Source organism: Ailuropoda melanoleuca, chromosome 4 (genome assembly GCF_002007445.2).
Source record: "Ailuropoda melanoleuca isolate Jingjing chromosome 4, ASM200744v2, whole genome shotgun sequence".
Taxonomy (NCBI): Eukaryota; Metazoa; Chordata; class Mammalia; order Carnivora; family Ursidae; genus Ailuropoda; species Ailuropoda melanoleuca.
In genome coordinates, this window is record NC_048221.1 from 9627127 (window position 1) to 9644236 (window position 17110).

General features: G+C 54.3%; 2 protein-coding genes across 3 annotated transcripts in view; both read right to left on the reverse strand.

Annotated features, from left to right (window-relative positions):
• The window catches only part of SAMD1 (sterile alpha motif domain containing 1), a 3345-nt gene extending 2054 nt beyond the window's left edge, over positions 1-1291 (reverse strand). Inside the window, exon 1 of the mRNA XM_034657163.1 lies at positions 1262-1291. Coding sequence (XP_034513054.1) covers positions 1262-1291 — 30 coding nt within the window. The remainder of the gene's footprint in view (positions 1-1261) is intronic.
• PRKACA (protein kinase cAMP-activated catalytic subunit alpha) lies at positions 328-13779 on the reverse strand. 2 transcript variants are annotated; one of them, XM_019801569.2, is made up of 10 exons: positions 11952-12231; positions 9662-9723; positions 9061-9189; positions 6755-6853; positions 5643-5725; positions 4716-4842; positions 4517-4612; positions 4295-4417; positions 2223-2387; positions 328-1827 (listed from the first exon to the last, which is right to left on the reverse strand). In XM_019801569.2, the coding sequence occupies exons 1-10, from the start codon at positions 12007-12009 to the stop codon at positions 1702-1704; spliced, it is 1068 nt and encodes a 355-aa protein (XP_019657128.1). In that variant the 5' UTR covers positions 12010-12231; the 3' UTR covers positions 328-1701. The 2 variants fall into 2 exon arrangements, with proteins under 2 accessions (XP_019657128.1, XP_002921015.1); XM_002920969.4 differs by lacking the exon at positions 11952-12231 and adding an exon at positions 13743-13779 and having other exon boundaries at positions 1702-1827.
• Between the last annotated feature and the right edge of the window lie 3331 nt (positions 13780-17110).

Genomic DNA, 17110 nt, shown 5'->3' on the forward strand with positions numbered 1-17110 from the left:
CCCCGCGCAGGGCCGCCCCCGCCGCTGCTCGGCCTCCCGGCGCGCCGGCCTCAGGGTCTCCCTAGAGCGCCCCCTCGGCCGAGGGCTGGACGCCGAGGGGGCGCGCCGCAGATTCGGGGACCCCGAATCCAGGGTCAAAGGGCAGTTTGGCGCCCCCTTCTCCTGCGGGGCGGGGTAGTGGCGGAATTCCGGCCAAACCCGGTTTTACAAGGACTCCAGGCCAGATCCTGATCAGCCTGGACGTTGGGGTCTGAAATTCTCTTTCCAAACCCCTGGGGGTATGTGGGCGGGTGACCGAAGTCGGGAACACCAACGACACTTTTTTTTAAACAAAACTTTATTGGTAATAGTTTTCAAATATGTTTACAACAGCACACTGTTCAAGAGGAAGTCGCGTCCTTCGCAGCACACAGGTTGAATCGCCCCCGTGCCCACCCGGGGCCCCACCCCAGGCCTGAGAGCTCCTCCTGGATGGGGAGAAGTTACGAGAGGAACAAATATGGGGATGAATGGGGTGGCTCCCCACTTTTCTTTTAAGAGAAAAAAGCACAAATGGGGGAGAGAAAGGGTGATGGACAGCTGACAGCTAAGCAGAGGAGGAGCGCCCTGGATGGGGGGAGGGGGGCGGAGGCTGCTGGGTGAATAAAACAGGCAGCCCCTCCCCAGCAACCCTGGCCTTGAACCCGGGGCCAAGAGTGGGGGGAGGGCTTTGCCTTCTTTTGCCGGGGTTGCCTTCCCAACTGAGCAGAGAGGAGGCTGGGCATTAAAATCTAGCTGAGAATAAAATTAGAGTTTGGGGAGAGTGCTGGTGGGAGGAAGGACCCTGGGCTTGGGGCTCCCCTTCTGTCTTTTAAGGGGCAACTCCTTTTTGGCAGGGAGGGGGCAGCTGCTTTCTTTGTCTTGGCCAAAGCCCTAGGGTGAAGAAAGGTCTATTGGAGCAGAAGGGGACAGGGGCTTCCTAAAGGGGCTGAGACCCTTCCAGGCTTGCCAGGGGACCCCCAGGTTTGGGGGGAGGTGGGCAGAGGAGCAGAGGAGATTAGCAGCTTGGGGCGGAGGTTTGAACCCCAGCTCCTTCCTTTACAAATTCAGTCTGCTTCCCAGCCTTGTTAAAATGGATTTGGGAAGGGGGCAGCATAGGAGGGGTAGGGGAAGGAGGGGGGAGGCACTGGTGGAACTTAAATAAGATTATACATTTTTTTTCTTTTTAATTCTAGCAAGCAGCCCACTGAACAGGTCACTAAAATCTCTCTTTTCCAGGCACCATTGCTCTGAAGGCTGGCCTTTCCTTCATTTGCCCTTAGTGGGTGATGCCTATGGTTTGGGGGGGTGGGGATGGAGTTAAGTTTGGGCCCCTCTTTCCACACCCTGTCCCTGAATACACCAGCAAGACATGGTCTGACTGGAACACGGAAACTCATTTGAAACAGGCAGAAGTGGGCTGGGTGGGGGGCTTCTGGGGAGGGAAGGCAAAAGCAGTAGGGGGGGGCAGGAGGGTGAGGGGTTGAGGGGGAGCAGCTGGTGTTTCCATTCCTCTGAATATCTGGCTTCCTGCTCCCCCTACCCTGGAGGGTGGGGTGGGGGTGAAATTAGATGCAAGGAACTCTGGGGCCCTCTGGCTGTTCAATCCAACCCTCCCACCCCCCCCACAAAAAAAAAAAAGAGAGAGAAAGAAAGAAAACCCATGGGGGCACAGGCACACCCCTAAAACTCAGTAAACTCCTTGCCACACTTCTCATTGATGGAGACTCGGATCTCTTCCTCCTCATAGTCGTCAAAATTACTCGTGTCCCCAGGGCCTTTGAACTTTGGTATGAAGGGAGCTTCCACCTGGAGAGGGTCAAGAACCACTCAGACCTCAGTAATCAATATAATCATTGTTACAACAATAAATGTGAATGGCCTAACATTCATAAGGTAACTTACTCTGACCTAGTCCTGAGCTTAACATTAGGATACATACGGACTCACCTTAACAACCCAAGAATCTCATTATAGCCAGCTCACCAGAGGGATGTCTCATGCCCAAGGTCACAGAGTGGCCACAATCCCACTTCAAGACCCTCACTGCTCTAAGGTCCCTCAGCCAGACTATGTGGCCTATTTTCAGATGCCACTGCCCTTTCCATCTCTCCACTGGTAGCCCTCCTTGGCTCTTGACCTCCTCTCAAAACCCTCAGTGCACTGTTGGGAGGTGGGGCGGCATGGGGAAGGAGGCAGCCCACCTTCCTCTGGTAGATGGCGATCCAGTCAGTTGTGGCAAACCACTTGTGGTTCTTGATATCATTGACCCCATTCTTGAGGTTCCCGAAGCGTTTGGTGAGGTCCACCTGCAGCAGGTTCCGCAGCAGATCCTTCAGGTCGGAGCTGAAGTGGGATGGGAACCGCACCTGGAGAGGGGGTTAACACAGACAGGGTGGGAGACTTGTCTGGAGTTTGGGGATCCCAGAACGCTGCCTTTGCTGCCTAATAGTTCTATCAGGTGGAGAGTCACCAACTTGAGTGTGCTTTAGAATCCCATTAAAAAAGCCTGGGGTGGGGGGAGCGCCTGGGTGGCTCAGTCGGCTAAACATCTGCCTTCAGTTCAGGTCATGATCCCGGGGTCCTGGGATGAAGCCCCATGTCAGGCTCCTTGTTCACAGTGGGGAGCCTGCTTTTCCCTCTCCCTCTGCCTGCTGCCCCCCCCACCCCCCACATGTGCTCTCTATCTCAATGTGTCAAATAAATAAGTGAAATCTTAAAAAAAAAAAAAAAAAAAGCTTGTTGGGCCCACTGGAGTTTCTGATTCACGAGGTCTGAGAACCTGTATGTCTAGCCTGTTCCTCGGCCATGCTGATGCTGGACGGGGGGCCACTCAGAACTGCCGCTCTAAGGTAAACGCTCTGATGTTTCCCGTTTTAGAGAAGAGGAAACAGGCTCAGAAGGGTTAAACAGCTTGCCTAAGGTCACACAGAGGAGCAGGACAGGGGCTTTCATCTTGGGTCTGTGGACTCCAGAATGTGCATTCTTTGCTACTGCTTCCTAAGGGAGCTCTGCCGGGGTCTGGGGACTTCTGAAATATTCATGGTTATGAGAGAAATGATTGTTTTTGTTTCCCCCTTTCTCTCCATAGCTAAAACTCTTCCACTCTTTAAGGCTCACTTCAACTCTTCCAGAAACTTCCCCAAAGCCTTGTTTGCAAGTAGTCACTAGATTTACAGCCACAAGAACTAAGTTCCAGCACCGCTCTACATCTTACACGTTATATGACCTTGGCCGTGGCCCTTAACCTCTCTGGGCCTGTGCCTGCCTCTCTGGCACAGGGCAGATATCCCAGAGCTGCATGAGGGAAAGAATACTGCTGAGGATGCGTGGGAACTGTAAAATGCTACAAAGAAGGGAGTTACGCTCATCTTCTCTTCTCTCTCCTCAGACCCATCTATCGTCTCCCCCCCCAACTTTGGGCCATTTTCCCTGCAATTTCTTTTCTGCCTGGTAGCAGACAACTCGTCTTTCCCTTTTTAGTGACTCCACGTCGCAGCTGATTTCTCTCTCAGAGAGGCAAGTGTCTGGTTCCCCAGTTCTCATACGGGTAAGATGAGGCTAAAAGAGGCAAAGGCACTTGCCTGAAGTTTCAAAGTCAATGGGTGGCTGAGCTGGGACCTGGAGCCAGGATGGAGGCCCCAGGCTGAGCTGGGTCTTCCCAGCAAGGTAGTGAGCTGAGGGTAGAGGTGGGGGTTCCCACCCTGTCCAGAGCCCCTGGGGCCTCTGATGATGCTCTCCAAGCCTGAGCTTCATCACTCCTTCCAGGTGCTGGGGTACAGCCAAGGGGGGGTGCATCGTGCGGCAGTGAGCACGTCTGCACTCTGTGACAGCTCTGCCACCCCAACCTGCACCCCGAGAGTTAGCAAGTCTGCATTTGGGAGAGGAGGCATGGGCTGCAACCCCTAAGTGACCCTGCAGGGTCTGAAGCGGCACATCCAACTGCACACAGTTGCTTTTCTGCTGTGAAACTTAGGAAAACTCATGCTTAGTGGGATGACTGGAGGCAAGGAAAGTCTCCTGTTGGGCAGGGAAGATGTTCGGGTGAGGCCTGGGGTTCTGGAAACCCTGGAAATATCAGCAGTGTGGGTCCAGGATTAGACAGGGAGGTTGTGTGAGGTGCTGGCCTGTTCACGTGACTGGTGTGCCCAGCTTCACTGCTTGGCCTAACTTACTGAACTTCTAGATTGTTCTGACACTATGCAGGGCTCCACGGTGAGCAGAACTGGTGGGGAAGGGTCTGTCTGGGGGCTTAGCCCCCATAGCCAGGCCTCACCTTCCCAGAGACAATCTTCTCATAGATCTGGATGGGCTGGTCAGCGAAGAAGGGCGGGTAGCCAGCAGCCATCTCGTAGATGAGAACTCCCAGGGCCCACCAGTCCACAGCCTTGTTGTAGCCCTAGAGTTGGGGGGGGGTACGGTGTGAGGAGAGGAGGGCGAGGACGGGGTGCAGGTGGAGTGGGCCTCAGGGCAATGGGATGGGTGGGGAGGTGCCTACTTTGCTCAGAATGATCTCCGGGGCCAGGTACTCAGGGGTCCCGCATAAGGTCCAGGTGCGGCCTTTTACACGCTTGGCAAAACCGAAGTCTGTCACCTGTGGGCACAAGAACGGGCTGTTGGCCAGGAAGGAGGGATGGAGGGGGAGGATCCAGCCCACGGCCGCCTCGGCCTGCCCCTTGCCCTCCCCTGGTGGGCACCTGAATGTAGCCCTGCTGGTCAATGAGGAGGTTCTCCGGCTTCAGGTCCCGGTAGATGAGGTCAAGTGAGTGCAGGTACTCGAAGGTCAGGACGATCTGGGCCGCATAGAAGCGGGCATGTGGTTCACTAGTGGGGACAATTGGGGAGGGGACAGTGAGTGCGGGTGGTTATGCCCGGCATGACTTGCTCACCCCCAAATGGTCTAGCAGCTGGGCCTACAGAGCCGCCCCAAATACATAAGCAGGGCAGACTCCTTCATACATGGCCCCACATGGGAAAGAGCCCGCATGTCCAACAACAGAGGAATACAGTCAGACTGCGGTAGCTTCACACAGCAGAATCGTACCCACCACCACCGCCAGGACAAACGATGAATATACTCAGCAATGTGGCTAGATGTCAAGATGATTATGTGAAGCAAGAGAAGAAAGGAACAAGAATATAAATGGTACGATTCCATTTATATCCAGTCCAAACCCAAACCAGACACATTTACGGTGTTTGAAACCAGAAAGGACAACTGCTTTCTTCAGGGTGGCCATTTGCCAAGAAAGGGGTTTGAGGGAATTTTCTGGGGTGATGGAAATGTTATCTATGGTATTTTGGGTGGTGGTTTCACAAGTGTATGCAACTTCAAAACTCCCAGAGCAGAACATTGCTGTGCGTTCTGTCGTATGTAAAGTGCATATCTATATAACTAAGGAAAATGACAGCATGAATTTTAAAACTGCCAACTTAAACAGTGAGACCTAAGTCACTGTGTTTCCTCTCTTTTGTGGGGGCTGAGAAATCAGATTCCTCGGCTCAGGGGCGACAAGAACCCAGACAGCCCTGGAGAGCCCACTTTGCGCCCCCAGGTGGCTTGGTCATGTGACGACACCTGTGGGCATGCCCAGGCCCATTGTGGCAGGGGCTGGCCGGCTCACCTGAACCTTCCAATCCGCCGCAGGTGCGAGAACATCTCCCCGCCAGGCACGTACTCCATGACCATGTATAAATTCGAGTTGTCCTAGGGGAAACAGCGGCTGATCAGGGCCCCATTTGAAGGTCCGGTGCCCTTACATGGGGGGTGTTCCAAAATAAAGTGACAACAACAATCTCGGCTCCCATATAAAGCCTGTCCGGCGCACCAGGTGCTGTACTCCCTGAGCCTCCCATCTCACTTCCTTCCCCCCCATGTAGAAGGGGCAGCTGGTTTCCTGCTTGCAGGGGGTAAAAGTGAGGGCCGGCAGGTGCAGTGTAAGGGGCCCAGCCATCATGCCTGGGCTGGGGAGAGGACTCCATGGGGGCTCGTGTTTGAGACTGTCCTGACCAAAGCTTGAGGTCACAGTTTTGTCACCTGTAAAATGGGCCCAGGATGGGCTACAGAATTCATGGGGCCCCAGAATAAAAATGTGAAGCCCTTTGTTAAAAAAATTATTACAACTTTGAAGATGACAGCAGCAGAACTTTAAACCACGCATGAGGCCCTTGTGACTGTCTGGGTCTCGGGCCTTGAATGCCTCTTCCCAGATCTTGCGGTCACGGCTTAAGAAAACACCCAAAATAGCTCATGGAGGGCGCTCACATTATGCTCGGAACTGTCATGGCTACCCCATCAGGAGGGGGCTGTTGTGATTCCCATTTTATAGACAAGGAAACTGAGACTCAGGGCAGTGAAGTCCTGAACCAGTCACACAGTCTGGAGGAGCACAGAGCTGGGATTTGAATCCAGGCTGCGCGGCACAGTTTGGGCCTACAGTCGTGCGTCAGGCGCTTGCTGTAAAATGGAGAGGTGGTTTGGAGGGAGGTCCGGTTGGGTGATCTGCCTCAGGTTCTCAAGCTAGAAGCTGGTGGGCCCAGGAGTTGAACATGGGTCTACCAGAGTCTCAGGCTGACTCCTCCCCCCAGCATCCCTCCTCTGGGGCTCTCCTTTGTCCCCTTAGTGGGCCTGCCTCCTTGGGCAGCCACTGCTTGTCCTCGGCCCCCACCCTAGCTCTGGGAGCCCCGAGGCTGAACCACCTAGCAGTGGCCCTGGCCCCTGGCGCTGGGACCCCACCTTGAAGGAGAACTCGAGTTTGACGAGGAACGGAAAGTTGACCGCTTGCAGGATGCGCTTTTCGTTCAGGGTATGCTCGATCTGTTTCAGTTTCACCACCTGTGGGGAGGGGGGGGCGCAGAGAGGAGGGTGTATGAGAGGGTCCTCCTCTTCCCCGATGCCCAGAAGCAGGGGTGCCTAGGTTGGGCTGGTTCCTTTGAGTGCCTGCGTCTTGTAGAGCCTTGGGCTGGATGCGGAGGACATGCTGAGAAGGCAGAGGCTGCCTGTCCCTGCACGGCATGCAGTTCAGGGCAAGGACCTGAGTCATCAGGCCTCATGGCCGAGAGGGGTCAGAGCCATGGTGGGGGAAGCTCCGGGGTCTGCAGATGCCCAGATAAGGGGCCTGGTAAAGTCAGGCAGACGGGGGAGTCAGAGAAGGCTTCCTGGAGGAAGGGGCAGCTAAGCTGAAACCAAAAAGACAAGCGAGAGTGGTGCCTAAGAGATGGGGTGTTTAGAAATACCTTCCCTGCATCCAGAGCCCCACAGTCACTCAAACCCCAGGCTGATTCCTCCCCAGCTGTCCCCAGCGGGTACCTCACACGTAGTGACAAGAGCCCTGAGGGGTATGCGCTGTGAGCATGGCATTTTGGAAGACCAGATGCGGAGAAGGGAAGTGACTTGCCCAAGGTCACCCGTAGGAGTCAGAATCAGGCCCACATGTCACGCGCAGGCAGGCTGGCCCCACGGTCAGCTCTGATCTGCTGTGCTCGGGCTTTTCCTGCTTTGCTCACAGCTGTATGCTATGGTCTACACCTGCACTGGCCAGTAAGTCCACACTGGCCATGTACAGCTGCTGAACACTTGAGATGTGGCGAGCTGCCCGGGGAACAGAGTTTAAAATTTTAAGTTCCTAAAATGAAAATTTAAAAACGGACACTCGAGGCAGTTACTGGGTGATTTTAAAGCCTGACTGGAACAACGCAGGCTATATCAATCTGCTTTTCCAGCCTCTCTGTTTTTTGTTTTTCTAGTGAAAATTGAACATCTGAACAGAGATGTAAATGTAAAATACACACTGGATTCTGAAGACTTAATACAAAAAAAAAAGAAATGTCCCATTAATGGCATTCTTATACTGGTTATGTATGTTGAAATTATAATATAGTAGGTATACTGGCTTAATTAGAGCACACTGCTGAAATTAGTTCTACCTGTTTCTTTTTATTTTTTAAAGGGGGGGTTCTAGAAATTTTAAAACCATATATGGCTTGTATTACATTTTTTTTCTTTGTTTTTTTTTTAGATTTTATTCATTTATTTGACACAGAGAGAGGCAGTGAGAGAGGGAACACAAGCAGGGGGAGTGGGAGAGGGAGAAGCAGGCTTCCCGCTGAGCAGGGAGCCCAATGCGGGGCTCAATCCCAGGACCCTGGGATCATGACCTGAACTGAAGGCAGACGCTAACGACTGCGCCACCCAGGCACCCCTTGTATTACATTTCTATGGAACAGTGCTACCCGACAGCAGCGCCTGGCATAAAGTAGGGCCTCACAAATATTTATTGAAATAAGGTCTGTGTGGGGCGCCTGGGTGGCTCAGTCAGTTGAGCATCTGCCTTCGGCTTGGGTTATGATCCTGGGGTCCTGGGATTGAGCCCCGTGTTGGGCTCCCTGCTCAGTGGGGAGTCTGCTTCTCCCTCTCCCTCTGACCTTCCTCCCCATTTGTGTCCTCTCTGTCTCAGATAAATAAATAAAATCTAAAAAAAAAAAAGAAAGAAAGAAAAAGAAAAAGAAATAAGGTCTGTATGGGGCACCTGGGTGGCTCAGTCGGTTAAGTGTCTGCCTTTGGCTCAGGTCATGATTCCAGGGTCCTGGAATCGAGCCCTGCATTGAGCCCCGCATCAGGCTCCCTGCTTAGTGGGGAGTCCGCTTCTCCCTCTCCCTCTGCCCCCTATCCCCCCATCCCTGCTTGTGCTCTCTCTTGCTATCTCTCTCTCTAATAAACAAATTAAAAAGAAAGAAAGACAGTAAGTAAGTAAGTAAGTTAGGTCTGTGTGAATACAATACTTTCCCCAGGAAGACTTCTGGCTTCCCTGATACAGGCTAGGTGTCTGAACCTGTGGCCACGGCCTGGATTCCCATCAGTGGCTGGTCTGGAGGAGAAGTTTCACGAAGGCAGCACGGGCGCTTCCGGCCCTTGGGTCTGGCACATTATGAAGGCTCAGGAAATGGTTGGTGAATGACAGACAGGAAGACCACGCAGGCAGTGGGAACAGTCTGAACGAAGGCCTGGGGGTGTTGGTGGCCTCCTGGCCAGACCCTGCTTACCTTCTGTTTGTCGAGGATCTTCATGGCAAAGTGGTTCCCGGTCTCCTTGTGCTTTACCAGCATCACCCGCCCAAAGGAGCCCGTGCCGAGGGTCTTGATTCGTTCAAACTGATCCAAATGGGCTGTATTCTGTGGGCAGAGGGGTTGGGAGGGTCAGGGACCCTGTCCAAGGGGGGGCAAGGCCAAGGTCCAGGGCATCCCCTCTGCCACCAGCAGAGGGGGCCCTGGGGAGTGGGTGGAGTGATGGGGCTAGGGACAGGGGGCGGAAAAATAAAATGGAGAAGGACACATTCCTTAAGGCGGGTGGCAGGGGCCAGATCCGGTCCTGGCCTGGGGCCCAGGAACTGCTGGCAGCTGCGTGGGGGGCAGGGGCCATCAGGTGGAAGGGGGTGGGAAGGGGGTGGTGGGGTGGGGGTGTGTGGCAATGGGTGATTGGGTGTCTCTGCCCAGGAGCCCCCCTTGGCATCTAGGGAGCAAATGGGGTCAGGTCTGGAGCCCTCCACAGGGCCCTAAAAATCTTCACCATGTTTACAGGGACAGAGCTGGAGGGTGGGGGGCCATCAGCTCACCCCTCTCAGGGGTCTGCATCCAGGGGGCTTACCTGAGCAGGATTTTCCCATTTTTTAAGAAAATCTTCTTTGGCTTTGGCTAAGAACTCTTTCACTGAAAGGAAAAGAGAGAGTGTTAGTTAGAGACCCCATCTTATCGGGGTGGGCCTAGGCTATTCCTGGGGAGATGCCCACTTGTGCAAAGTGGGGTGTAGCTGTGTCAACCCAGGACTGACCTTTGCCCAGTAGCTTCAAGTGCCCTGGCTGAGCTGGAGGGCAGCTTCGGGGGGCGCTGATCTGGGCTGGGGCCTGGGCCCCCTTTACTCAGAGAAGTGGGATACAGCTTCAACTCCATCCCAAATGGGGTGAAAGGTGACTCGGGGGTTACTCTTAGGGTACAGAGAGTGACGCCACGGCCAGCCCACCCCCACTCGCCCCAGTTCTGACCGACATTCCATGGCCAGGGCCGACGCCAGCCAAGATATTTATAGCCTGGGGATTTGGCTGCTCCTCCAGCCCCTTCTCTGGGGAGGCCGGGCCCTGGGTGGAGGCCTCTGGGGCTCGGGTAGCAGGCGCCCTTGGGGGGCTCAGCTGTTGCCTTGGCCCCCAGCTGGCCCCATTCCTGCCTTTGCCAGTCCAGGGGTCCTTCCTCCAGAGCTGGTTCAAGGGAAGCCTTACCTGATGCCACACCCCATGGGCCCTTCAGCACCCCAAGGTGAACATCACCATCCAGCTAATGGTGAAAACCTCCTGGTGGGAAGACCTCCTGCTCACTTGGTTCTCCTACCAACTTCCCTTTTATCCATTCTTCCCATTTAACGCCCTAGGAAACTGAGGCTTGAAAACAGGCATTCTTGCCAAAGCTGAGAACGAGACCAACAAAGCAGTTAAGGGCCAGAACTCTGGGACAAGATCAAGTTCAGATCCCAGCTTGGTCTCTGACGAGCTGTGCAACCTTAGGCAATGGACCTGACCTCAATTTTCCTCATCTGTAAAACGGGGATAATATTAGTAATAACTAGTAATGACTGGTAGAGTGGTTGTGAGCACTGAATGAATTAATCTTGGCAAAACGGGTTGGACAGTAGCTGGTATGGGGTTAATGCCATATAAATGGCAATTATTGTTTTGCTTTTAAGTATTTCTAAAAATTGAGGTATGAAATACGGGGCAGGGGGTGCACTGACCTCTCAAACTTCAAATGTACAGCCTGGTGGATTCTTGCAGTACAGACCTGTCCTTGTAACCACCCCCCGCGGCCAGGCACGTGGCTGTTCAGGGACCCTTCCAGGGTGCCAGTCCTGTGCTGAATGCTTTCTGTGCTTTATTCCTACCCTGATGGGTCAGACCTGCTGTTCCTCTCCTTGTACAGATGGGAAGACTGATGAGGCCTGAGGCGGCCTGCCGGAACTCACTGCCCACAAGATTAACTGCTTTGCTCCCACCTGATAGCAGTGCACCAGGGTGGCCTACAGACAGAGCTGTCTTCTATCCCTCGATGTCCTTATGACACCTGCCACCCCGAGGGGTCCCGCATGCTTGCACTTTGGCCTTGTCTGTCATCTGCCTGGACTCCCCAGACACAGTGCCGGGAATCCCACACAGCCTCATGGGTGGCCACCACTCCCAGCATCCCCAAGACACCCCTCAGTGTTTGGAGGGAAAAGCCATCCATGGGGCTGCAGGAGTGGCAGACGGAGGAGAGACTGTTGGCCAGGAAAGCCCTAAAGTGAGTGACTGGGCAGACAGGGGGCAGTCAAGGAATGGCCACGAGTCCTAGGCTGGTACCTGGCTGGGCCATCAACCACTTGAGACCTCTCTGAGCCTGGGCGCTGCACCAAATCCAATGCTTTCACTAGCAGAATCTTTTTTGACGCACAACACCTTCCTTGAAAACCTCCAAACATACACATTGAATTCTGGATGAAGGTGGCAGGGGAGAGGGTACCCTCTCGGGACTTCAGCTTTGCCCACCCAAGAAGGCAAAGGAAGGGGTGTGGGAAGAATCCAGGAGAATGCTTGGTCCTGCTTCTCTGTTTACTCTCAGCCATCCCTGAGAGCTACCATATTCTGCTTTTTCCTGACTCAGTGGGCCTGCCTTTGGCTGTCTGCTGGTACCACTGAGAGGCTTCATGGGTGCCTTGTTCCTACTACAGCTCTTCTCTAGACTCTCAAAGTACCGAAGGGTCCAGACTGTGTCCCCTCCGGTGCCACCGGCTTGCCAGATTTGGACACGGTGGGGACAGGGCAGGGGGACAGGGCCAGAAGGAGTAGGCAGCTAAAGAGGGATAATGATGGGGGGATCCCCAGCCAGGAGCCCCCATACTCACCTCTGCTTCCTACCTCTTTCAGCAGAGGGTGCAGTGGGGGGTGGAGAGGGATAGGGTGATCTGGGACTCATCGACCCCTGCCAGGGAGGCTCAGGGTGCTGGCTGTGGCTTAGGTGCCCGGAAGGTGTGGTGCAGGTAGCCCAGGAAACGGACAGTCAGGTGGGCCCAGAGGAGCAGCTGCAGCCACAGCTGGAAGGTGGTCTCCGAGTCACTACCCTGGCCACCGCCTGGCCCCATATCCATCCCAGGCTGCCCTGGGCTCTCCCTGGAATCTTCCTTTGCAGGGAAATGAGGAATACGAGGAATACGAGGAATACGCAAAGCCTCTGAGCTGGCTTCCTCTGGAGGGCCTCAGGGGACCAGGGAGGAGGAGCTGGTTGCCAGGGAAGCATTTAAAGGTACCTGCTCCCAGCTGGCCAAGGTTTGCGAAGGCCCTCCTTGGCAGAAGGCAGTGGGAAGATTCTCCTGAGGGTGTCCCTTCTGGCTGGCCTGGCTGCCCCAGGGGTGGAGTGCTAAAGCTAACTTCCTGTTCTAGGGACTTCACTGCTCCCAAGATGCCAGGTCCTGCCTTCCTCAGTGGGTGCTGGACGACCCAGAGGATGGCACCGGATGTGCCCAGGGCAGTGCCCACTGGGCAGAGGGGAAGGAGTTAAGGTTCAGACCCAGGCAGCAGCAAGGGGCTCCCTGGGGGCCAAAGAGGCCCCAGAGCCCTGTTAATTAGCTGAAAGAACAGATGGAGAGAAAGGCGCGGTGGGGGGGCAGGCGCAAGAGCTACCCTATCTCCTCCCCTAAGTCCTCTTTGAACCTGGAGCCCCCAAATCCTGTTACCCCAAGAGAACAATGGGCACATCTGGATTTGTCTTGCTCCTATGTGGGGGCAGAGTGGGGACTGACATCGCCGGATGTCCTTGGCCTCTGTCAAACCTTGCCCCGTGCTTGGCTCTGCTTTCAGACATGAAAGTCCAACCGGAAACGAAAGGCTAAACCTAGGGGTGGGGGAGGGGGAGGCAGCCTTGATCATCTTCCTCCTTCTTTTCACATCCCAAATAAAGTGGAGGGTCAGTGGCAGCTTCTCCGCAAGTGCCCAGCACCCGTGGCCCCTGCTGACAACAGGAAGTGGCAGAGAAGGGAAACCCAGCCAGCTGCTGGCTTATGAAACCTGCCCCCCCTACCATGTCTCCTACGGGGGATGGAGGGATGGTTGCCAGCCTCCACTCTGGTCTGGATTCGATTTGGGCTAATAGACAGAACCCCAGAACCCCCTCAAAAAGCCAGGGTCACAGCAGGAGGCAGGAGCCCAGGCTCAGACACCCCCCAGACGGCAATCTCAGCACACTCAGCCCTCTGAAACCTGTTTGTCTGGGACACAGACGGATGGGATCCCTGTTCTGGACTGGATCACTCCCCAGTCAGATGGACTGAACCATCATTCATTATGACATGGACTCTACCACTGAGCTGAACCAACAATCCCCATTCTGAGTTTAACACAACACTGGGCTGGACCACCCCACTGCCTTGGTCTGAGCTGAACCCCCTGTGCTCGCTTCAGCAGCACATATACTAAAATTGAGCTGGACCCCTGCTCTGGGTTGGCCGTCCCCCCTTGTCTGAACAGGGCCACCCATAACTGCTTTTTCCCAGGCCCCCAAGCTCAGGGTTGTTAGGGAGGGGTTTCCAGGGCCAGCCAAGGGTCTACAGACTCTTCTCTACACCTGTTCCCTAAACCCCACTGCAGCCCTTCCCTGGCTTGAGGGGCAGAGAGTGCCTGGGAAGTTGCTATAGCAACAGGGCTCATCCTCACCATGGTTGGGGTTGGAAGCCATCGCTCAGTCTTCCTCTCAGGGCACCAGGACTACGGTGGCTGGGAAGGCTCATGAGACCTGCTGTACCAGCTTGGCTGCCCATCCCCAATACTCTACCTATAGGGAGAGGCGGGTACTTGTGGGGTGGTGGCAGGAACAGAAGCCCAACGTAGGGACCAACTGGTGCAGGGGAGGGACAGTTAGGACCCTTAATCTTCTGTAGGCTGACTGGGCTGAGGGAAAACCTGCCTTGACAGGACCCCCTTGGGCACCCATACAACTGCCAATGCACAGAAGGTACTTGCTGCTCTCAGACAGGCTTCTGTGGGATGTTAGAGGACCTCCATTGTTCCCATTCAGGGACCTTTTGGGGGCATTTCTCACAAAACCTGGATCTGCTTGTCCCTGGGACCTGGAGGGGTATCTGGGGGCTCCCTCTCACCAGCCCCGCCCCTTCTGTGGGCCAGCTCCCAGGGGTGCCTTTGGCCAGTGCCAGCCAAGGCCCGAGCTCCACTTGGCCGCCTGTCCCCGGGCCTCTTGGGAAGCCTTCTCTCAGTTCTCCAGCTTGTTCAGGGACCAGGGCTTGGTCTTTTTTATATGTTCTCTTACCATCTTCCCTGGGCCCCTGCCAATGGCTTTGGCATCTCTGGGTTAAGATTTCTCCCACCCCACCCCAGGGCTTGTTCTAGACCCCTGCCCTCCTGGGAGGAAGCTGACACTGTCTCCTGCCATGGAGACAGGAGCACAGGGGGCTGCAGGATGCCTAACTTGTGCCTACCATGGCTTGGGCATTTTCCTTACCCAGGTCGGGCTGGAAGCTGGCGGATGAAATTCAGGTGCCCCCTGCAGGCTGGCCTGGCTACTGCCCCCGCCCCCGCCCCCGCTGCACCCTGGTTACAAGAGGGCAAATTTTGTCTAATTTCATCCTTTTGGAATCAGAGCTTCAAAGCAAAAAGGGGTTTCCTCTCTCATCCTATTTCCTTTTCTAAGAGCCCCTGTAAGCCTCTGGAAGGACGTACAGCTTCGGGCATTTCCGGAAGTGTGACATGGGTCCCACTGGCAGGGCATAAAATGATTTTAGGGATGTTGCACTTTTCCAGTTACATTGTATTTTAATGTGTATCAGAGAGAATACGACTAGCATAGCAATCTCCTGATTTCATTTATATTATGGCTTAGGACAGATCAAACTTTACATCTGAACAAAAGTGGGCCAAAACTTTATTATTTTAAATTAAGAAAATACAAGTGAATAGAGTAAAAATCAAGGAGGCAGCTTGAGAATGTCTGGGTCGGCAAATTCTGGGGTCTAGGAAGTTGGCTGGTAAGTGGCTCTGGATGTGAATCCTACCTCTTTAACATCATCTGTGTCAAACTCAGAGAGCGTTTGGAAAATTCGGAGAAAACTCTGTTACGAAAATCTCTCCAGCACACAGATCTATGGAGACCACTTAGCTTGGCACATCCTAGATGCCCAATAACCAGCAGCTCTGTTTCATCGTGATAGTCCACTTCTGGGTGTCTGGCCTGTGCTCTGAGAGAATTAGCAGTTCCTTCCAGAGACTCTCTGATCTTTTTCTCGGGGATCTTTTTCCCCATGCAGCTTTCCGTCCCACTCTGCATGTGTTTGATAGGCCTTGAAAGTTTTCCAGGACGATGTCATCTCCCCAACTTTCAACTGAGCTACTGCAATATATAGCTACTTGCCTCCACCTTCTACCTCCCAGCCAGCCTCACCTGCTGGGGGCCCCAGCTCCTCCCCCTCTGCCTAGTCCCCTCCAAGCTCATGCCCAGACCTTTTTTGGTCACTACCCACCTGCTCCTCTGTCATCAAGTGCTCAGCTACAGGCACTTGCCTCCCTGTCCCCTGCCCATCGGTGACATGTCAGGCCTTCCCATGGCTGCTTGGTGATTCTGAGTTCTGCCATTTGAATCCGTGTGGGAATAAAGTTCCCTGGGTTTCATGCCTGCATCTTTCTGGGAGTGGGTATTCAAAGGACTCAGATGCTGGGGTCTGAGATCAGAAATTGGGAAGGGCGTATTTGGACATGGCCTCCCTTTTCAGCTCTGACTATTTCTGGGTAACTGGAAGGGGGTCCTAGCTAAAGTCCAGCTGTAAATCCGGAGTGATGACAATTTAAGAGCCAGGGGAACCGCGGAAGGGGCTTGAGGCCATTTCTGAAGGCATTTCCAGATACAGAATCTCTCTGGCCAGAAAAGGCCAACACCAACATAATTTGGGGGCTGAGGGGGAAAGAGGCCTCTCTCTGGCTGAGTCCTGGGAATGATCAGAATCTATTTGTCCCTTGGCAAAGCAAGTCATTAGATGTCAGTTACTACTCTCCCCAACTGTCACACCTCAAGTCCCCTTTCTCACCATCCCAGTTCAAGTTGAATGAGCCCTGCTAAACCCAGACACTTCATACCCCACTTTTCATCCTGGGCCAGGAGAGGGTGAAGAAGCCCTAGGGACTGGGTGAATGACGGAGCCTCAGTTGTGAAACGACTATTTATTTAGGGGTACTCCAAGAAACCTAGAGCTCACAGCATAGCTGGAGATGGGAAGGAGCTCTGCCACCCCCCCCACCCCCCCAACCAACCCGAAACCAGGAAAGAAGATGCAATGAATCCCAGCAAGACAGGCTCAAACTTGGCTTTGGAAGCACTGAAGCAGTTCTCTAGGTTCATAAACAGTCTGCTACCCCAGCCAGGGACAGACGTTTGCTTGGAGGAGGGAACACAGGCAGAGAGGCAGAGTGACAGAGTGACATGATGAGAGAGGGGCAGAGGGACCCAGAAAGATCCTGTCCCCCATGCCAAGTGACACAGAAGGGAAAAACAATGCTGGAGGTGGCTCTGGGAAATGCTTAAGGGGGGCAGCGTGGGTTTGGAGGGGGGCTGTGATAAGGTGAAAAGGGGAAGGGCAGGAGAAAGATGGCGGGGGCTGAAGGGGGGAGGGGTGTGGTCACTAAGTGGCCAAGGTCCCTGCGGGGTGGAGTAAGACCCCACAGCACTCCCAAAGTGGCAGAAGCCTGGGTCGGGGTCTGGCAGTGGGTTCCATCAGTGGGAGAGGTGAGTGAGGAAGTGGGGGATTAGAATATTGGAAGAGGGGTCAGGAAAGGAGGGGGTGGGGTGGTGACAAGGCCCCATGTGGGGCCCCAGCGGTCATACGTGCCTTGGTTGGCAGTGACAGCTGGGTGGGGGGGGCACAGTCTTTGCAATGGGGGGTGGCCTTTGGCAAGGGGACCCCTACGAGGGTCTTCTGCGGGCCCTGGGCCCCAACCTTGGACAGACAGGGAGAAGGGGCGCTGGGGAAAAAAAAAAAAAAAAAAAAAAAAAAAAAAAAAAAAAAAAAAAAAAAAAAAAA